Raw genomic sequence first — 23,834 nt, 5'->3', positions numbered from 1 at the left:
AATTATTTAATGTAACCTTCCATGTAAAAAGCTATAAAAATTGGTGTACCCATTGGTATCAACCATCTGAACGCACGCCAAGTATATGTTACAAGAGGAAATCTTTATACAGATTCTAGTTAAAATTGCTATAAAACTTCTTCAAAATATTATCTAATCTGACAACTGATCTATTAACTGATAATTGAATTTCTAATTGTATATTGTTATTGCGTTAAATATTATTAATTAAAAGGCCGGGAATTAAAATTAATTTGTCCAAAATATACCTACAAATACATGATTTAAATTTATTGAATATACATATTTTAATAGAATTACAAACTTGAATAATTATTACCAAACCTATTTTCATTTTCCATGTAGGAAATTTGTTTTCTATGTTTCTATCTAGATATATGAATATAATGATCCATATTATACGTAGCTGTGCATGTTGAGCTTGACAAGCGATTATTATCGTACGTATGTATTTGTATTCACAGAACAAGCAACACCGGATTATTTTTCTGGATATTATTGCATTACCTTGGGCAGGGTGTCCATCTGTTTATCATTTGCTATAATTATTTAAGTATTCTCGGTACCATTACATAACATCCAGATAATATAGCATACTAATAATGGTTGAATAGTATTGAAACAAGTAAACGCCTCAATTTATTGAGTTAATCATTTTTCTCGCATAACACAATTTAAATATGAATAAGTTAAAAATGATATGTAACTAAAATTTGTTTTCACAATATTTTCAACATAATATCTGAAATATGATATATATAACGTTAATGAAAATAATAAATGTTTAACAAACGTTTTTTGGCAGCATGGCTTTTAATTAAATCTAATAATTAAATTATTTTCAGAACTGTAACAACTTCAGAGCATCAAATCTGAGAGTATACATGATTTTTCTATACTCTTATACTATAGGTAGTAGGTATATATACTTATATATATATATATATATATATATATATATATATATATATATATATATATATATATATATATATATATGTATATGTATATGGAATAATAAGTAAAGTATCCCTCTGGGGTGTCTGTATCTGTGTAGGGGTAGTGATGCCGCCGGGAGTTTTGAGTCTCCTAAAAGGCAATGGGGGGGCGGAAGGGAACTACCCTGATACCGCGGTCATAACACGGGATTGGTACTCCCGGTGCCCCAGTCTTGTGATCATGTGCTATTGTCCTTTGTATTAAATCTTAAAAAATCCATTTGTTGTAAAACAAGCAAGTATTGTTTTACCGTCAGATCACCAGTACCAGTCCTTGTACCGTCCTGATATTGTCTTGCTGTCGTTCTTCGGCTGCGCTGCATTACCGATGGGAAATCAGGCAAGGCCAAGGATGCTGTCTCCTGCTACTAGTACAAGCAATAGATCTGAAACACACCGGAAAGCGCACGGCTCTCCAGATATAATTTTGAGTACAGAATATGACAGGTATTTTTCGACAAAATCTGAAGACGACTTAATAAAATTGTCCCCATTCGTGTATCACTTCTGGTAGTCACAACTAAGCCCAGGTAACGAAAAAAATTTATTAAATTCGAAATGATTGACACTATTAAGGTCAAGGTCATAGAGAAATAGAGATTTAACTTTATAAGAAATTTTGGGGAAATGTTTCCCGATGTCCAACATGTAGATGTCGCTACTTTTAACACGTTACTTGTTTTAATAGCTATGCTAAGAGCCGAGATAGGATCTGATTGGTCCACTTCGTTCTGTCGTTTATTTATATATTTTGTGGGCCATTTTCAATGTGCCTTAGATAGAAAAAAGTGGTCAACTTTTTATAACGTTTATAGATTAAATTATAATTTTATTTTATTGGTATATACAAGTCGGTAGTAGAAATGCATTCTCGTTCTACGAAGTGTTGTGTGCTCGTATGCACAGATAGTGAAGAAATGCACCATCGTTTTCCGTTAAAAAAGTACCCGAAGATCTTTAAGAAATGGATAGAAAATATTAAAAATCCTAAACTGGTTGGGTTAAACATGAAACAGATTTATGATCATTACCGCGTGTGTTATAGACATTTTTGTGATAGATTTAACCTTTCCATTCCATAGCGAATGGGTCTTAGAGTAGATGCTTTTCCGACATTGTTTTTACCTAGTAAATATATATACATACTATATATATATATATATTTTTTTACTCTTTGTGATTCCACAATCTGCCCTATTGGCAATAAGTATTTCGTATGTCTATATTATATATACATGGCATATAGAAAATCACTTCATTAAGCAATCTTATGTATAAAGTATTATCTTAACTAACTAGTCTTATTCTAAAGCTTATTCCAAAGTCTACATATGTTCAATAATCAGATCAGGTGGTGTTAAAAGTTTTAGCCTACGCACTTCACTATCACGTCGCATATTTTGCTGATTAGCGAGTACATTGAGATGCACTGACACTCTTTCGAAGTATTTCACACAAACACGTTGAATTACACTCATTATAGGTTCTAGAGGAATATCGCGTTGTATCACTTTATTTGAAATATAGTACGGAGCATCAACAATGGTACGCAACACTTTATTTTAGAACTGTTGAATGATGAATATATTAGATTTGCTAGCGGTACCCTATAGTTGGATTCCTTTTGATCATACCATAGAAAGTAAATGCAGTACTCATGAACAATTTAGTGTTGGTGAAAATAATATCGAAGGCCCAGAATATGTACAAATGGTGGTGGATGAAAATCAAAATGATGTAGAAGATAAATTGAAGGAATCAGTCAGATGTCTGTTTATAATTGTTAGTATTAATTTATAAACTGTTTTACTATATTTGTAGTGTCTATTTACATCATCCCAGGGCCACAACTAAAGTTTTCGAAACAAGTGACATCGACATTTGTACAAACTCCATAAGGTAATAGTGAAGTTTGTATTAATACAGTCAGTACCCCCCTTTTGACTCATTCTTACCGTTAATTACTAAGTTCCATTTTCCTATTCCCTATTTCCAATTTCCTATTTTCATTTTTCTAGAACCTCAAGACCGGATGTCTTCTAGGACGATTTTTAAAGTTGGTCACTCGCCAGTCGGTAGGCTTAACGCTGAGGACCGTGGTTCGGAGCCCACGTTAAACTTTAGGCCCAGTCCATATAAACCCATAGTTGGTAAAAGGAGACTTTAGAATATATATAAGAAATGTCTCTACAGTAAAATATTTTTGTTACAGGTGCCTATAATGAAGACTTATGTTGACCAATCAAATTACTTAAATGGCCAATTATGGCGCCCTCTGGATGTTGGGCAAAGCAGAATTTTGCGCCAGAGTCCCCTATTGAGTTGCATCTCTATTACTCTATGATCAAGGTTATTCGTCCCATTTTAAACTTTTGTAAGGGCGTGATATCAAATCCTGACCTCATGGTTTTTAGAGAAGAAGAAATACCGGAGAAATCTGACAACTCAAGAACTATATGTATATGTTAAAATAAATAATAGTGAAATAATAAATAGTGAAAAAATTAATGTATCCTGTAACCCACGGCATGTTTAATAAGTCTAAAAGTATGTCAAGATATTTGAGATACTACCAGTGTCAAAAATTCGGTCACGTATCCCAAAACTATATATATTCTCGGGAAGGATATTCGCATTCATCATTCAGTGAAAACAATTCTCCAAGATACAAGGGTATATGAGAAAAAGCTCCTGATACAACAGTTAAGAATAATGGACAAAATTAATTTACAAATTGCGATAGGCTAAATATCGACATCGTGACGATGTGAGTTCGCTGTTATTTTGAATAGACTATGGTTTCACTTTTTCTGCATTACTTAATTTATGTATTCATGCAATATTTATATTTTAGTCGATATTTCTGACCTGATATATACATTGAAAAACAATAAATATAATAGGCTCATTTGACATTCAAATAATTTCTTTACCTAAATTTTTAGATAAAATTGCATTTTTCTTTACTAACTTCTTACAATATTCGACCATTAAAACAGTAGCTGTCGTGCTTCATTACTATATTTTTTCCTGTCAGTAAACTGAAGTTCTGCAACCTATATATATTCCACGGATTTGTATCTGTCTATGTTAAATTTTTATTTCACTATTCCTACTAAGCTATAAAATTCATTATGTAATTCTTCTTAATTACATACAAAATACAAAATATTACAGATTTAAAAGATCTACTAATCTACTAAGAAGAAATAAACTACTGTTAACTAAAAATTCACATTATTTTTCTGAATATTGAATTTTTCACTGTTGATTCGCGATCTGACTTAACACTCCACTGGCTGCTGACCTATGGGGGTTATGACTGTAGCGACGGATGGGGTCGTCCAACCAAGGTCTGGTGGGTTATTTGCCAGTTTTCCAGATTTCAGATTCAAAGACATAAAAATTGTTGTAAAATTGTTGTTGTTTGTTGGACACGTAATATGGGGCATCGATGATGACCCGTAACACATTATTCTGAAACTTCTTGAGGATATCTATGTTAGATTTGACAGTAGTACCCTACAGTTCAATACCATAGGTCCAAATGGGCCTAAGTATTGACTTATACAGCAACACCTTGTTATCTAATGATAATTTAGATTTACGCCCTATCACCCAATACATTTGGTTTAGTTTAAGCCCAAGCTGTTTGCATTTTGTCACAATATGTTTTTTCCAAGTCAGTACGTCCATCAAAATGCATTCTCAGATATTTAACGTTGTCTGCTTGCGGAAGTTCATGCTTATTCAATTTTAGTGAGGGAGATGTTCTTCTACAAAGGGTGAATGTCATATGGGTAGATTTTGCCTCATTTGCTTTAATACTCATCATTTGCTTTAATACACTACAATTCGACTTTGTTAAGATGAAGTTGGAGGCTTCTTGTGACTAAGATTGGATCCTCGTGTGATGATAAAACCGCTGTATCGTCAGCATATGTTGCAAAAGTAGTGTTTTTAAGGTCGACAGGTCAGCTGTATACAACAGATTGGGCCAAGAACACTGCCCTGCGGAACACCCAATATATTGGGTGTAGGTCAGTGTATTCGTCACGCTGTTTGACAATAAAATGTGTGTCTGTGAGTTACGATTTCAGCAATTGAAAGTACGTTTGAGGCAAATATTGTTTTTAAGTGTTTAGAGAAAACTCCGATTTATCATTGTCATTCCTAGCCCAGGTATTGTTGTCAATTTTAATGGATGGTATATTCCGTTGCATCAGTTAGAGTAAAGTTTTCTAAAGGGTATTGAATTCCTTAATTTTGTTCCTTATTTATTAGCTCTTTCAGCTCTTTTGTGGCCTTGTTGAATTTTCTCTTGTTTTCTTCTGTTCGAATTTGTTGCCAGGTTCTTCGCAATTTTATATTTTCAACAGTTTTTTGTTTAATTGTAGATGAAATATAATCAAACTTTTGATATGTCGCGCTATTAGGTGTTGAGTACAATGCGGCTTCTTGTATAGTTTTCCTCGTATATTTTCTGTGTAGTGGGGTAAATTTAGGGACATTAAACTGTTTAATTTTTGTCTAATTAATAAACGAGATAGTGAATAGTGAATTTTGTAACATAAAGTAAAGAGACATAGACGACGAGCGTATATAATTTAATATTTTTTGCAACATTCATTTTAACTCTTGATGCACAAATTAACATATTTTTACCTGTAATATTCGGTTAGCGATTTTTACAAAAAAATTTACTAAAGAAACCTGAAATGAATCAAATACCACTAAAATTCAAAGAAAATTCTTACTAATCTTCAGAATTGCCTCTGGCACAATGGTATACTATGTCTCCAGTACCATTTCAATTACTATCGGTCCTTTAACAAGGATATTTTTCTTAGCTGTTCTCTATTCACCAGACCTCAAACTATATCAAAAACTAAAGCTTTCGAAAATCAAAAAATCTTGTATACAAAGAGAACAGACGATTCTTGTTATTCTCGAAATTTATTGATCTATATAGGAATGAAAGTTTCGCATTTGTCGTGTTTTTTCTATTACATCTATATATACTTTCCGATTAGGCGGATAGATTAATTTCTTGTACTGGTTGCTGTTGATTGCGGTTAACATTACTTTCTTCAATTCTTCTAACAATCAATATTATTTGAATGCTGTCTTCAAAGCTTAATAGCTTTAACAATGACAAGCTTCAGTTCCTTCTTCATTCAATGCCCATTTCAATTCTAATAGTGCTTTTTTTCTGATTTCTCAATTCAATACTTTCTTCAATCAATTCTCAGTAACACATTCTTCAATCAACTAAATACTTTTCTTCAATCAACTAAATACTTTTCTTCAATCAGTTCAATATTTTCATTTTATTTCTCAAATCTCTCTTAACACTTTCAACAATACTTTTTTTTTCTCGTTTCAGCTATTTTCCTCGTTGTCGATGCACCGTGTTTTATTGCTGAAGATGCTTCCTCCGGTTCTCGGTGATGGTCAACAAGGCTTGTCCAAGTAACCCTTTTCTGTACCCCGATTCGTTGAGAATATCGGGATGGAAACACTTTTTCAGCTAGGAACTTCTCACGCTGATAAAACACGTGCGTTTCGGACTCTTAAGGAATTCCCGAAAATTCCAGGATTTATGGTCTTTTTGATATTTATGGTTATAGGCGCCATAAGGAGTCCTCTGCCAGGTCTAACCTCTGACACGTTTCGTCTAGCCTTCGCCTATTTGAACCCCCGTTATCCAAAACACTCGACAACGAGCCGATGGGATTCCTCTTTGTTGAACACGTCTGTTCTGTTTACTCGGTGTCCTTCTTGGTTCGCATAGTTTTAGCAGACATTCAATACAATGCTATGTTATGTTTTGTATTAAGGCATAATTATTTTTCCATGTCATAAATATTAGGAACATCAGTTAAAGGTTTAATAAATTACACCCGTTAACTATACAACCGAAAAAATTCTACAATAAACGTAAACTTAAATTTACACGACTGTTCCAAATATTAATGATTAAAAATGCGTCGTAACATAGGCAGTTTGGTTTATGCTCGAATATATTTAAATCTCCAATGGCAATTTACTCAACTTTCATTACTAAGTAACAAATAATTACATAAATTAATTGAAGAATAATGTAAACGTAACACTAATCTAAAAGCAACATCCTGTGCTAACAGAGGCTGGATAATATTTGGGCACTTGCAATGCGTACAATAGTACAAGAGACGGTGGAAATTAATGTATACATACCGGATGAAAGCATTACTTAGTCACACATATTTTAAAAACAAAGCCGAAAACGTCTTGAATAGACTGTCTCATTTATTTATTTTTACACATTTTATTATATAATACTGCTTATATTCCTGTAATAAAGTAATTTTGATTATAATTTACCCGGAAAAATGTATGTTGCAAAAATGCGTATATAGAAAAATAATAAACGTACTTTTATTTGTTATACATAATAAATTCGTCCAAAAGAAACAAACGTATTACGAAAATGAAATCAACGAGACAAAATTCCTTCACGAGTCTTAGCATAGGGATTCAAACAAACTAATAAAAGTGATAGAAATGGCGCTTGTAGTTACTTTTCTCTATTTACTCTAACAAATTACATGAGAGAACTGTTTGAGACTTGTCATAGAGAAGTTATACTTAGACTATATATTAATTAAATGTTTTTGTACCAAGTTAATTTTTTAGAACTATCAGCTTTTTCTATCACGCCATTTTTTGAAGTAATTTTAATCAATTACATCTTTAAGTATGAAAATGAAACAGAGATGTCGATTCTAGAGTATGAAGGTTCCAATATGATGCAAAGTTTTCCAAAGGGTGCTGCTCCAAGCCAGACATTATTTTTAAATGTCAACAATTACAGTCTGAAGGGAATTATATTTAAGAGTGGGCGAGTATAGACCCAGATATGAAAGAGCATTGCCGAACAAAAATGCCATTCCTAACTGTAAATTAAATATTTTTCATTATAATCTATGCACATTGAATTGAAATATACAATCTGCGTTTATTCACAGATTCTCCAGCAGTAGGTAAGGTCCAATATCGGAATCATCAGAATCTTAAAAACGAACGTAAAAGGGTGAGGTCTTAAAATTGAAATGAAAAATTTTACATGGTTCTATATAGATTGTATGTTAACAGAATGAATCTGCACCTTCAATTTCGAGCAAACAATCAGCATGTAAAACAACACCAAAAAGATCAAGAATGAAAGAAGTTTATGATCGCTCAAGAATGTTTTATTGATGTAAGTTGGAATAAGTGTATTCATATCAATTGTCATTCAAATATTTTTGAATTTCTGAAGTCAATTCGTTTCCGAAAGAAGCAAACATGAGACAATCTATTATTATTGGTTCATTAATTACCAAAATTGAAGGTTTATTAAAAACTATATTTAATTTATTTTGAAAATGTATCGAAAAATATTGGCTAATAACATAATGACGTATCGATATATCGACCAAAAATGTCGATATATTGATATTCTTTCTGCATCTCTAACCATAAGTTCAAAACACGAAGGATTTTAGTGCAAAGTGATTCAGTAGTTAAATAGTGCAAATTTTTAATAACTTCTTCGAGTTTATTTATTTAAAGAAAATTATTTTGATCCACTTAAGATATCTTTCTAAGTATAACTTTTGTCTGATTGATTTCATTTCGGTCATACATTTATTTGTTTTGACGAATTTATTATGTATAACAAAGAAAAGTACGTTTATCGTTTTTCTACGTACGCATTTTTTGCAACATACGTTTTTCTGGGTAAATTATAATCAAAATTACTTTATTAAAGGAATCTTATATGATAGGAATATTATATAATAAAGTGTGTAAAAATAAATAAATGAGACAGTCCTATCAGTCAAACAGTCAAGTCTGACAGTCAAACTTATGCATAAAAGGGTTAAAATGGTTCAGCACAAAATCGAGAAACGACATCTCAACCTACTGAAACTAGCAATATCTCTAGATTAGAAAACATAATGGCCAAACGAATGGACCAAATGAGTACGATGGTTGGTCTGCTCACAACCGCCGTCAGCAAACTTGCCTAAGGCTTGAAACCTATAGCTACAAAATCGCCGTCTGGAATGCCAATGGGCTCAAACAACACGGCAGGGAACTAAAAATGTTCGTAACTGAACAAAATATTCACGTTATGATGGTTTCCGAAACATGCTTTACTGACAAATATTATTTGAAAATTCCTAAATATAAACTTTATTATACAAATCACCCTGATGATAAAGCACATGGAGGTATAGCCATAGTAATTCGAGATGATATAAAGCATTTCGAAAAGGAAAAATTCCGCAAAGACTACCTAGACTACCTACCAAAGACACCCAAACATAACAACAAAGCAGAACAATTTCAAGAATTCTTCAGTTCGCTGGGTAATGGAGGAGATTATAATGCAAAACATTTAAGGTGGGGTTCAAGAATAATAACCTCAAAAGATAGAGAACTGCTAAAAGTAATAAAGACAGATAACTTACAACATATCTCTACTGGAAAATTATTGGCCAATAATATAATGACATATCGATATATCGATATATCGATATTTCATTTCTGCATCTCTACCATAAGTTCAAAACTCGAAGGATTTTAGTGCAAAGTGATTCAGTAGTTAAATAATGCAAAATTATTTTGAGTAAGTATCCGAAAAAATATATTGGCTTAAGGCTACTGAACCAAGATAGTTTGCAATTTTATTTGGATCCAATAAGGCTCATGAATTCAGGAATACGCAACCCCCAACAAACATATTTAAAGGATCCTTTAAAGCGCTCATTATAAGTCAATTTCTTTCATCTCACTGGCCTTTAGGAAACTGTGAAGAGGATGAACATGAGGACTCATTAGATAATTTAGTTCTTTACTATCGAAGGATGTAATGGTTGTTGAGAAATTTTCTATACCTTCAGTTCCAGATGTTCCTATATGAAAAGACTAAATTTTATATTGTACCATTGTAAATATATCAGGTTATTTGGTAAAACTTTTGAAAAATAATAAAGTCTAATTTTTATTTATATTTAATAATCAGTGACGCAGCAGGTATTTTTTTTAAGATATCGTAAAAGTAAATATAAATTTTAATTGATTAACATTGATAATATTAATCTCCCATACCAAATATTAAAAATAACACCAGGATATCACATACATTTATTTGTTTGGAACGAATTTATTATGTATAACAAAGAAAAGTACGTTTATCATTTTTATACATACGCATTTTTTGTAATAAAAATTACTTTATTAAAGGAATCTTATATAATAAGAATATTATATAATATATTATATAATAAATAAATGAGACAGTCTTTTCAAGAGGTTCTCGGCTTTTTTTTAAAAATATGTGTGACTAAGTAATGCTTTTATCTGATATGCATACATTAATTTCAAGATTCTCTTGTACTATATGCGCAACATTGCAAATGCCCAAATATTTTCCAGCCTCTGTTAACACTGGATGTTGCTTTTAGATTAGTGTTACGTTTACATTATTATTCAATTTATGTAATTATTTGCTACTTAGTAAATAAAATTGATGAAATTGACATTCTAGATTTAAATATATTCGAGCATAAACCAAACTGCCTTTGTTACGATGGATTTTTAATTATTAATACTTGGGACAGTCGTGTAAATTTAAGTTTACGTTTATTGTTTAACATATTTTCTTATATTTTATCTTATTTATTTAATTTATCAGGCGTTCCTAATATTTATGACATGAGAAAAGAATATTTCTATTTACTTTAACAAATTACATGAGAGAACTGTTTGAGACTTATCATAGAAAAGTTATACTTAGAAGGATATCTTAAGTGGGTCCCCTTGATACTCTATACATTACTCAATAGTAAAGATTTCGAGAGCATTCGGCACTTCTGTAACGAACGTAATAGAAATTATTTCTAATGCATTTCAGACTCTTATGTCTGAAAAGAACCTAAGATTTTCAGACCTATATTTTCGAATTATTTAAGAAACTGCGATTAAAACTGAAGTGTATAAAATGTCTATGTTATAATAAGAAATCAATTAAAATAAAGTTAGATAATGTTAACAGTTTCGAAACAAGACAGTATCTCGACAGTTTAATTTAATGTAATACGTTTTTTTGACACAGATAATTGAAATCTATTGAATCCAGACAATATTATGCGATTTGATGGACAGTTTTTATTTACCTGCGATTATCGAAACTAGAAAATAAGAATGCCCCAAATGGAAATCTTATTCTTTAAGAAGGTGGGAGTTTGAAGGTATTTAAGGCTTTAGTATCAACTCATTTATCGCAGTCCCATTTCCGTTTCTCTGAACAACGCATCGGATCCATATTTGTTATTTTTAACCGCGCATTTTTAAATTTAAGTAAATATCAATAATGAAAAAGATAAAAAAGTAAGTGAAGGCTTTATAACTAGAATCTTTAACGTTATTCGTCATTAAAATTTTTTTATATAGGCTTTACGACCTGCAAAATGTTATGCTGCTGGCGGTACTGTTGCTTCTTATAGCAGTCGATAAAACAGAAGCTTATCCGGCTAATGAAGATAGATTCATTGATCGAGAAGTAAGTAATCATAATGCATGATCAGAGGTTTCGTTAATAATATTCGAAAATCGTTATATATTTGTTATCGATCTATTTGATATACATGTAGTTTACATTTTTGTTCACACGTTGAAAAATCAAATCAAATAATTAAGGACATTATTTTTTTATTATTCATCTTCTAGAACGCCAACAATCTGCCCGCGGACAGTATGTATTATTATATAATTTTAGTTATATGATATAACTATCCTGACATGTAGTAGATCAGTTCAGTAAGTGATCTACTGTACAACTTATAATCTAAATCTTATTCTATATATTATTCTAACTTATTTTAAAGTCTATCCTAGCTCATTCTAAAAGCTATTCTAGCTTATTCTAGAGATTATTAAATCTCACTCTACGTGACATTATCTAGTCTATGTATATTAATCAGTTCGTATGGTAGTTCGTATGGTAGAGACTACGCACTTCACTGTCATCGCGCACATTTAACTGTTTGGCGAATGCATTGGGATACACTAATAGTCTTTCAGCGTATCCGAATCACACTCCTTATGGGCTCTATGGGGATATTGCACTGAATCAGTTTGTTGGACACATAATATGGGGTATCGATGATGACTCGCAACACTGGAACCTCTGGAGGATATCTATGTTAGATTTGCTAGTAGTACCCACAGTACCCATAGGTCCAAGTGGGCCTAAATATTGACTTATAGAGCAAAACTTTGTTATCTAATGATAATTTAGATTTACGCCCTATGAGCCAGTCCATTTGGTTAAGTTTAAGCCCACGCTGTTTACGTTATGTAAGTATATGTTTTTTCCATGTCAAGCGTCTTCCATGTCCGTTGTCTGCTGGCAGAAGTTCATGATAATTCAGTTTTACTGAGGGACATGTTCTTCTTCAACTGATGAATGTTATATGAGTAGATTTTGTCTCATTTGCTTTGATATGCCACCTTTTCAATCACAATTCGACGGCTGATATAGGATCCTCGTGTGATGATAAAAACGCTGTATCGTCAGCATATGTTGCAACAGTAGTGTTTCTTGAGGTCTATAGGTCAGCTACATACAATAGATATAACAATAGGCCAAGAATACTGCCCTTCGGAACACCCGAATATATTGGATGTAGGTCAGTGTATTCGTCACTCGTGTTAGGTACGATTTTAGCAGTTGAAAGTGCATATGGGGCAAAAGCTTTTTCAATTTAACATGCGTCCAGTGTGCCACACCTTATCGAAGGCCTGAGAAATATCGAGAAATGCAGCGGAGCAATATTTTTTATCATTTAAGTTTTTATTAATTTGGTTGACTAATCTATGTATTTGTTCTAATGTTCCGTGTTTATTACGGAAGCCAAATTGATGTTCTGAAATAATAATTCTCTCCTCTGCGATTATTTAATGTATAATTTTTTGAATAGTTTAGACATAACAGGTAAGAGGCTTACAGGACGATAAGAGGAGACGTCTTCTGATTTTTTCCCAGGTTTAAGAATCATAATGATTTGAGCCACTTTCCAAGTGCTAGGAAAGTAATTAAGTCTTAGCATGGCGTTAAATATGAATGTTATTAATTTAATGCACTTTTCTGACAGCTCTTTTAAGACTCTTCCAATTTTTACGACAAAACCATGAGCTTTTTTAGAACTGATTTGTTTTATGTATTGTTTGTTTTACTTCCTTGAGTATTAAGAAAGTCAATGTTATTTTCTTCTGTTGCGGATATTTCGGACGTGTACGGATTAAATACTGTTTTTAAATGTTTAGAAAAATCTTCAGCTTTATCTTTATTTGTTGTCAATGGGTGGATTATAGGAGCAAGGACATTATTGAGGTTATTTAATTTTCTAGTTTAATTGAATTTCTGTTATAAATGATTAGTTGGGGGTCTCTTATATATTTTTTATTTATATCTGTAATCTCTCTCTATATCATAAAAACTACAAGAAATATACAGTTGCAACAAAAACTACGATGCGTCATCTTCCTCGAGTTTGGAGTTGCGATGTCTTGCAAGTTTCCCTTTCGATGAATATTCAGTGATCCGATTGTATTGGTCTTGCTTAATTGTCCCATCTACAAAATATAGTCGTCGCATATTTCTGGCTGAGATTACAGACTTCGCCATGACACCCCCCATAGTATTTAAACCCCTTTGCAAGGTAATCGACGTAAAAGTGTTTACCACAGCGTCATCTTTTGTCAATCAAAAATTGGAAGGTTGGCTCGTCGGAAAGGCACATTTGTAAATTAATAGAATTAAAACTAGAAAATCGTTATTGGCCAATTGTATTAATCAAAAAACAACAACGTTTGTATCTCTTTGCATTTTCTTGGGGACGTATTCAAAGCCTAACCCCTCCTGAAATGTTGAAATTTTGAGGTAGTCTCATAGAACAGAACCGTTCGTGTGTACCTATTTGAACTCCTAAACGGTAGGGACGATTTTGATGACATTTTTTTTGTGTGCTTACGTGGATTTGAGAATGGTTTATAGTAACAACTAGACCCGGTAGATGGCTGCTGTAAGGTTCTAGGGAATTTTTCAAAATATTTTTGATTTCAATTGAAGGAATTTCTGTCAGAGTGATATTTTCATGATAATCGCCGCAGTAATAGCGAATGCTATAAATAAAATAAATATTTTATTATACTATATTGTTATATTATATGTAATATTAGATATGCTTTATTTATTTATTTTTATTTACTTCATTTTATGGCCCATCAGCCTCTTGGGCTATAATATTATATGTAATTAAAAAATGTCCAGCCTCGCAAATGCTAGCTGCTCTTTTATGGGATACAGTATGTTATATTATACACCGTGTATTAATGTACAGTAATAAATTGAATAATAAAAATAACATGATAGTGATATTTAGACAGATTTTCATAGTCAGTTTATTTCTAAAGTGTTTAGTTATATTTGTGAAAGTTCGTCTAGGGTGAATTACACTTGATGGTTATTTTATAAGAGATCAGATTACAAACACATATGTAAATGAAAGTTGGGAACAACACAGTTAATGTATTCAGGCAATAGTTTGGGACGAGAGGCACGTCACTTTAGAATGTGATGCTAAAATATATTATTCGTCATGTAAACAAATCGTCATTCACAACATTCATGCATTTTGGTAGAAAAATGTATCGGCCAGTCTCTGCCACGCATGAGGAAAAGTTTCACTTCCATTATTAAATATGCCGCCGAAACTATTGAAAACATTATTAGATAGAGCCATCATATCAATCGAAATTCAATTCATTTCTTATATCGAAATAATGTCATATTTGGAGCAAAATCGTTTAGAATGAGTGTAGTCGTAATTTTAATTAATATCAACATCGTGATTCATCAAATTGGTTCAATGTTTTCAATGCCTGATGAGGAGCCACGATTGATTGGAACAACGAAGAGGGGCGACCAATTAACATACGCTCTCTGTACAAGCGAAAATTTTGGCAACATTTTCTGATTTATGCATTATTGGTTTTAAAATGTATTAAACACATCGACATGTAAAAGTAACCACCCATTAATTTTTTTCAACATACAGTAAATACAATACAATACACTAAATTTAGGAGATTATCACCGACCTATGTTATTTTTTAGACAGCCGTTGTAATATCACTGCATTATCATAATTATTATGGTGTTACTAGTTCATTTTCTCTAACATATGCCAATATATACTTGTTAGCAAGTTTATTCCTTTGTTTATTATTTTAAAAAATTCTAGCATACTCTTACTAGGTTGCTCTTTGATTCAAGTCATCTTGTACTATTGTCAACTTTTATTTTGTTCATACTACGTTGTGTCTGAAATAATTTTAACCTTCAAAACAATGATCAAATTACTATAATAAAACATATACCATATACACTAAATATAAACACCATATAGTAAATATAAATTCTTACCTGATTATATAATTCTGGTGTGATGAATCATTGAATATATGAATGAATCTAGTTGTTTTGAATATATTTTAAATACAAATTATCAAAGCCTCAGATATAAAAAACAAATGATATTAAAATAAAATACTTGAAAGATGACCTCTGATCCTGGCTATATTAAATTTAATATATACTTGTTAGCAAGTTTATTCCTTTGTTTATTATTTTAAAAAATTCTAGCATACTGTTACTAGGTTGCTCTTTGATTCAAGTCATCTTGTACTATTGTCAACTTTTATTTTGTTCATACTACGTTGTGTCTGAAATAATTTTAACCTTCAAAACAATGATCAAATTACTATAATAAAACATATACCATATACACTAAATATAAACACCATATAGTAAATATAAATTCTTACCTGATTATATAATTCTGGTGTGATGAATCAATGAATGTATGAATGAATCTAGTTGTTTTGAATATATTTTAAATACAAATTGCCAAAGCCTCAGATATAAAAAACAAATGATATTAAAATAAAATACTTGAAAGATGACCTCTGATCCTGGCTATATTAAATTTAATATATACTTGTTAGCAAGTTTATTCCTTTGTTTATTATTTTAAAAAATTCTAGCATACTGTTACTAGGTTGCTCTTTGATTCAAGTCATCTTGTACTATTGTCAACTTTTATTTTGTTCATACTACGTTGTGTCTGAAATAATTTTAACCTTCAAAACAGTGATCAAATTTCTATAATAAAACATATACCATATATACTAAATATAAACACCATATAGTAAATATAAATTCTTACCTGATTATATAATTCTGGTGTGATGAATGAATGAATTAATGATGAATGAATGGATGAATTTCTGGATGACTCCATTTATGAATGTTATGGCACCAAATCGAGGTAATATTTTTAATATGTGGTTTTATTATGTTTACTCCATATTATGTCTATTTTTCCCTTAGGATTGATTATACTTTCGGACTATTTGGATTGTGTTGTAGTCATTACAGAATAGCAAATGCTTGAAATACCTTAAACAGTCTAAAAATAAAATACTAAAATTGTATAAACATAAGAGTTTTATGAGATATTCTCACGATAATCTTTAAACTAGTTGTATTTAGAAAAAACACTGTACACATACCGTTGAAAAGTGATTCACAAGATTTTATTTTGTTTGTCATTGTGAAGAGTATGGTTATAAAGAAAAGCATACGTGTCTCGCAACCAAAGATGAAAACCGTTGAGACTTTCCGAGAGAAACCGAACCGCCTTTGCCCGAGCGCCCGTTTCGCCGAATCTCCCCGAATGTTCGCATGGTCCCACGCTTCGTTCATGTCTGTACTCACCATAACATAATAATTGATTCAATCATAGTCATCTAGATCGCCATTGTGTTTTTCAATATTTGCTATATTTAAGGAATTAAGCAAGGTTGCATAACTAATTTCAGCCTAAAATACCTTAATGAAATATGTATCATTATTTTCAGTATGCTAGTCCTGGAGCTCATCAACTAGCCAGCTGGCTCGCCTTCCAACTGAGACCAAAAGAATTTATACCACCACTCGAAGTTCCCATCATTCCCTACCGCTTACCTTTGCAAAACGGTAAGCGTAACTCGGAAGTTGCCAACGCCATGATCGGATCGGAAGAAACCCAGAAAATGTACCGAGAAGGATAAAATTAACATGAAAACTGATTAAATTATTTAGCGTCAAAGAATTGTTAAACTCGCTTCTGTAATAAAGTTTTGTTTAATGAAGAAATTTGTCGTATTTTGTTTGCAACACACAACGGTTATTACATAATTAATCAGGTACATTAGTTACGGAATATAATGGGGTTTAAAACAATAAATAAGAAAAGAAGTGGACTGAAAACAGTCGAGACAATCAATAATTGCAAAACAGTCGAACTAGTCAATAGTCAAAAAAGAAGTCGACTGAATAATTACTATTTCAATCAATTGCGTGCTGTGGCTGTTTTTCCAGTCATTATAATAAACGGAGATGTACTAATTCCTTCTCATCTTAATTTTAAGACAAGAAAAGATGAAGATAATTTCTTGAATATTTATGCTGTATATATCGTTTTATTTTAAGTAATTTTCAAATATCAAAAACAGTGGCTATTTCTGGACAATAGTAACCGATATTCGGTAAACTTCGGTAGGTTCCGTTTAATTTTGCGATGTTGCCATTTACGATAAATCCAACCGTAACGGTCATATATATATATATATATATATATATATATATATATATATATATATATATATATTATATAGAGAACATCGAATGATATTCATCTGTACTTTTAGTTCCATAGGGTGAACTAGTCCTAAAATATAATAAATTTTGCATGAATCTGAATCCAATTTACAAAATTAAAATAAAAATTAATGGATACGCACCCAGCTGGATCCTTATATTTGTGGTAGATTAAATCTGTTAAATAATAGCTTATTTGAAAATAGTCACAAATTGATTATTTATCCATTACTACAGAACATTTATAATCAAAATATGAACAGCACAAGAACAAATAAATTTTAAACAAGAAAATTCTTAACCTTCCAAAACAGAACTTGTAACAGTACGAGGGAGAAATTCAAACGTTACAAATTCAAATCCTTGTCTATTTGTATAATAACTAGAGATTATAAGCCAGTAACTGTTTCGTGTCATATTTCTAACTACTCTGATTGAAAATTTCAAAGCAAGTATATAGTCGGTGTCTGAAATAGATTGCGACTCTAATTAGCCTTTATATAACTTAAAACTGTCAATTATTTCTAATACACTTTAGTGACGCAGTTCACTGTTATATTGAACGAGCTATAATAAACTGTTTAATTAAAATGTTTTGCTTTAGTTTTATAAGAAAAAATCAGATGACAGTTTTGTTATTTTATTTAAAAATTAAACATTACAAATTTATGTGTTACACTATAAAATATTAAATTATAAATTGTACTAAATTATAATTAGTTTCTTAACTAATACACCTAATCTAGCCAGATAGTCTAAGATACATAAAATATTTTCCTGTATTTAAAAATTAACATATATTATTTTAAACAAAAGAATTAGATAACAAAAATCGATCTTTTGAGTCAAATGTATAACGATCAGTTGCAAAAAACGCATGTATTGAGTTCAGACTAGTCTCAAGAATAAAAGATAATCTCGAACTCTAAAACAGTTATGATATGTAAGTACCAATGGCGAAGTTGAATGTGTTATTTCGTATGAATCTTTACTCTACCAAATCGGTTACTGTTCTTATAAATTATTAGCATGGATGGACAGAGTTAATCCAAAACTTAATTTTATTAATTGCCAATTTATTGACTACAAAGTTAGCCCTGATAAAGTTAAAAGTAATTACTAAAAGCATGTTACAGTTCAGCACTTACACTAGTCTTGAGCTAAATAATTTCAAAAAGAAATTATTCATAAATATTTATCTACAAGACAATAGTATTACTTTCTGTAGAGGGAATAATTATAATTGAGGATAATGGTAATTCATAAATATAAGTTTGTAAAATATTTTTGCAAGAGGAAAAAAACATTTTCGGTACTAAGTACAACCAGTTTATTTCCTAAAATACTAATAATTGCTTTTCGTATATATATGATGACTAGATTTACCTACATCAAGTTAATCTACAGTACTTGGAATCGGTTTTCTATTTCCCACCACTTGACTATACTTTTACTTTTTCTAATTATTTAGATGCATTCGTTCACTTTATATATATATATATATATATATATATATATATATATATATATATATATATATATATATTAATTACTAAGGTTGTAAATAATAGCCCATGTACAGACTTTAAAAAAAACACATTTCACATTCACAAGTCAACTTTTGTTATTCGATTCTTGATTAAAACAAACATTAATCATTTAAGTGTAGCCAGGTATTTGATTTAACTTCAATATTTTGAGTAGAAGTAGTAATGTAAATTATATAAGGTCAATAAAAAATAACAACTATTAAAAAATGGCACCATAAGTAGAAATTTCTAATACTATGAATTACTATGCTTAATTAAGGAAAAATTCCTGATATTACGATTATTCTGATACTATAACTACTAAACTTGTACCATATTTTGTAATCTTAATTAAAGAAAACATTAAATATTAAAAAAAATCTAGGAGTAGTAACTTTAACACGACATTTACGAAAATAAACATTAAAACAGTGCACTAAATCTGACGAGACTAATGGAAGAGACATGACGAAGATCACATTTAATATTTTTAGTTTGTATAAAAACATTTCGTATTTAATTAATCGATCTCCTACTAAAATACTGGAATGTTCCTCTGTGGTTTGCCGCATAAGTCGTCATCCAAGTACATAAGATATAAAAAGGTAAAATAGAGAGCTTTAGCACTTAATAGATGCCACACGTCGTGCTTATCGAAGAAGTTCATAAATATACAACCCTGATTCCATTGCCTAGATTCAGCTGGTGTTACCTGGAAAATGGATTAATATAATACTATATTTTTGAGACAAAGAATACAATATATACCGTCCATAGCGTAGCTGCATCCAGGAAAAATATGCCAGAAGCTATCCAGAAACCTAGTCCCAAAGCCCCGAAGATAATGGACTCTATGCAAATTCTTTCTTTGTGTATTAACTGGAAGTAAAACAGAATGGTTATAACATCGCAACAACCATAAATGGCCGGACCCCTCTTAATTTATGAAAGGTGAGAATAGTTAGGTTTATTTTGATGATCTCTAGTTGTTTTGAATATATTTTAAATACAAATTGCCAAGGCCTCAGATATAAAAAACAAATGATATTAAAATAAAATACTTGAAAGATGACCTCTGATCCTAGCTATATTAAATTTAACATTAATTAGTGTCTTAGAATTATTGATATTTTCAAAACAACATAGCTATCAGGCCAAATAATTAAAGCCTTCTAATAGTTGAGTAATAGTTAATATTTTATAAAAAAAATGGTTTTACCTTCATCAGTGTATAGAATGATATATGAATCACTGTATTACCCAGCAGGAGACCTAATAAAAACGTTCCAAAGTCTGTTATGTTGTAGAAATACATATATAGTCCAAAACCAAGCATACTGAAATTCGCCAAGTTTGTCAATAAAATTGGAAAAAATCTACCTAAAATAAAGATAAATTTATTATTAATGTTAATAAGTCCATCAATATATATCCTTTTTCTAGTATGAGCAAATAAAATCGTTTTTTTTTTGGTAAATTTGAATTTATACTTTGCAACACAATTTCAATTACCACGATTTTGATTGATAAGGCTCTCCAGTGATGGGTTTAATTAGGCTAAAGTGACCAGATACATAGGCTTCTTGATACAAGAAGATCTTAATTTGACATGTTAAAATCTCATGATTTATAGTATGATATTTTGCTTTTTGTTATTTTATAGTTGGTACCTTTCTCAATGAAAACCACTGGGAAGGGTCAATTGAATTGTTATATCCAATTGTCCTTCAATAGAAAGAAAACCATTGCAGTTGATGCATGGCTATATTTACCCCAAATTTTCTTGAGAGACAGCTTTATATTCTTAGAACCAATGATTAAAAATAAGTATTCTATTAATAAATCTTGTCCCAATTTTATGGGAATAATTTTGCTTTTCTTGAAGTTGAATTATTTCACTATGTATAGATACTATACTATAAAATTTTTATAAGTATAACTAATTACCTTTCCGTAGAGGAGAAAAAGTTTCCATCGCAAAACCTATCTCCTTGTAGGACTTGTAAAACTGTTTCATTCCATTGATCACGTAATTTACATAGTATATCTTAAAAGACAGTAGAACTATTAGAATAGAATATGCGACAATAAAAAATATCCAAATGAACAAAGTTCCATCCAATATGCCAATCATAGCTATAAAATAAAATTGCGTATATAATAGGAAATAGGTTTATTTTATAATAATCTTACCAATAAATATGGCTACTCCGATCACACTGAAAGTGGTATAAGCAGTGGCATTTATGTCAGGATGTCGGTTCTGATATAATTTTACCATAATCAGTACAGCCATGATATACATAAAACTTGTATCTAGAAAAAAAATTTTGATCAGAAATAGAATTTTTTTGATGGTTTTATTTTTTAATTTAAATTTTACTTTTAATTACTGTCATTGAAAAAATAATAGGACATAATCTGGATAGTATACTACAAGAGAAATTATTTAATTTGACGACTTTTTTTTCTGCTAATGCAATTAAAATCATATCTGTTTATAAATAGTAGCAATAGGTAAGATCTATTCAAAATAACAGTGGACTCATGTTAACAAGATGTCGAATGTATGGCGTATCGCAATCTATAAATTTGTTTTAAAATCACACAATATGTTTCTTTTCATTTTATTCTAGTTAAACGTTGTTTGACACGATCGAACATGCGATCGAATCAGCACACAAAATTCTCCTGGTTGTCAAACGTCAGCAAAACTCTTCAATACATTGGTAATAATAATTACAGATTATAAAGTGGGAAACATTATTCTGGTGCTTTGCTTGATTTGAACGAGATAATATATGCTTTAGATGTGCTTTAATATTAAAATTAATTAAGCTTTATAATATTATTTTTGTTTCATTACTATTATTTTATTTATATCGTAATTTTGTTATATATTAAAACCAAAATGAACTAAATCTCAAAGTTCATGTGACAACACTGCGTAACGTTTTGATGTTATAAACTTAGAGGACGTAAGTTCACTGTCTTATTGAACGGAGTATAGTGACAATTTTGTCGAGTTAAACGTATATGTATGTTGTATATATCAGTTCACTTACCAAATTGGTAATTGGACTGACTAGGACATATATGGTAACATGCCGATAGTATTCCTTCAATTATCAGCGCCACCCCCATAGCATAAAACAAACCATAATGTACTGGTATTCCTTTCTCCTGGAATGCGACGGATTACGAATTAAATATAATAAAACTATGCATATATAAATAAAAACACATCTATTCACGCATTGGTCGTGACAAAAAGTTATTAAAAATCAAGTGCATAATTGAACAGGCTGTGAATGTGAAGGATATGCGATTGATTTACAAGCATATCTGAAACTTTTTATTCATAAATCTTTACATATTTACAAATACCTTTCAATTTTTCATTAAAATTAATTAAGTGCAACGAAAATAACCAATGAAACATTATTTGTATGATGTATTTTTGAATATTATTGTAAGGAAATTTGTTGTTACGGCCGTATTTTCCGTAGGATTTAAGGTAAATATTATTTATTAATACAAAATCATAACATTAGTATTATTTTCCAGGATGGTTTTATAGAAAAACGGTTTTATAAAAATAATGATAAACTTTAGAAAACCTCCTATATGGCTTATACTTCGCCTGACATATTTCTTAGCATATATATTTTCACATATATAAATAGATATTGTTTTGTATGTATTTTATGTAAGTATTTGACGATGTATTACTTGTTTGAATCGCTATACCTAGAGCCACAAAGGCATTTGATTGGTTCATTTCATTTTTATAGTGCGTTTAAATTTGTAATCTTATTTAAAAAATATGTTAAAGATATGTCATGTAAAACATTCATATATATATATATATATATATATATATATATATATATATATATATATATATATATATATTTCAACAAACAAACAACAAATTATGATACTAACAAATGTAGTGGAGATGTAAAAATATTGGCCAGAATATAAACTCAAATTATGTTCAAATGGAAGAATGTCGAAAATATGAAGGTAAATGTGGCTTTTCTAGAAGAAGATTTGTATCACAAAGTGAGTCAACATTTGAATAGTGTACAATTGCATTGCATTTTAAAAATATGGTTATTAAAGTAGCATCCATTTTTAAAGGATTAATTTACTTAAAGAAATATAATTTGGCGTCCAAATCCTAACGGTATGTTGTGGCACAAGGCTACTTAACCAGGAACGTTTGGTTTTTTATTTTGGATCTAAATCATGGTATCAATTATATACGTGCCTTAACAACTATATAAAAAAGAAATGAAGGGTGAAATTTTAAAATATTTACTGTGTTTAATGTTTATATATAAATATATGAACTACATATGTTTTTATTGAATTTTATTTAATAATTTGTTCACGATTTTTTTTATTTAAATTTTATTGGTCAATGAAATGTTATGTCAGGGATTTCACGTACCGTACCAGCGTGGCTAATTTTATCAAAAA

The 23,834-nt window shown here is 30.4% G+C and overlaps 2 protein-coding genes across 4 annotated transcripts in view; one reads left to right on the top strand and one right to left on the bottom strand.

The window, feature by feature from the left end:
• The first annotated feature begins 11,307 nt into the window (after positions 1 to 11,307).
• On the top strand, positions 11,308 to 17,313 carry LOC143191237 (uncharacterized). The gene is made up of 3 exons (XM_076396111.1): positions 11,308 to 11,441; positions 11,505 to 11,613; positions 17,037 to 17,313. The coding sequence occupies exons 1-3, from the start codon at positions 11,425 to 11,427 to the stop codon at positions 17,226 to 17,228; spliced, it is 318 nt and encodes a 105-aa protein (XP_076252226.1). The 5' UTR covers positions 11,308 to 11,424; the 3' UTR covers positions 17,229 to 17,313.
• A 1,128-nt stretch (positions 17,314 to 18,441) lies between these two features.
• Sira (Sid-1-related A) overlaps positions 18,442 to 23,834 on the bottom strand; it is a 35,027-nt gene continuing 29,634 nt past the window's right edge. For 2 of the 3 annotated variants that reach the window (XM_076396110.1, XM_076396109.1), the window contains exons 8-13: positions 22,412 to 22,529; positions 21,540 to 21,662; positions 21,294 to 21,482; positions 20,566 to 20,726; positions 20,115 to 20,225; positions 19,744 to 20,058 (exon numbers count right to left, since the gene is read on the bottom strand). In XM_076396110.1, coding sequence (XP_076252225.1) covers positions 19,882 to 20,058; positions 20,115 to 20,225; positions 20,566 to 20,726; positions 21,294 to 21,482; positions 21,540 to 21,662; positions 22,412 to 22,529 — 879 coding nt within the window. In that variant the 3' untranslated portion in view covers positions 19,744 to 19,881. Of the gene's footprint in view, positions 20,059 to 20,114; positions 20,226 to 20,565; positions 20,727 to 21,293; positions 21,483 to 21,539; positions 21,663 to 22,411; positions 22,530 to 23,834 lie in introns of all 3 variants that reach the window. The other variant, XM_076396108.1, reaches the window with a different exon arrangement.

This window comes from Rhynchophorus ferrugineus, unplaced genomic scaffold, assembly GCF_030347505.1.
Source record: "Rhynchophorus ferrugineus isolate W39M unplaced genomic scaffold, kcgeb_rfMv2 rfM2, whole genome shotgun sequence".
NCBI classification, from domain to species: domain Eukaryota; kingdom Metazoa; phylum Arthropoda; class Insecta; order Coleoptera; family Curculionidae; genus Rhynchophorus; species Rhynchophorus ferrugineus.
This window is presented reverse-complemented; position numbering and strand designations above follow the sequence as displayed.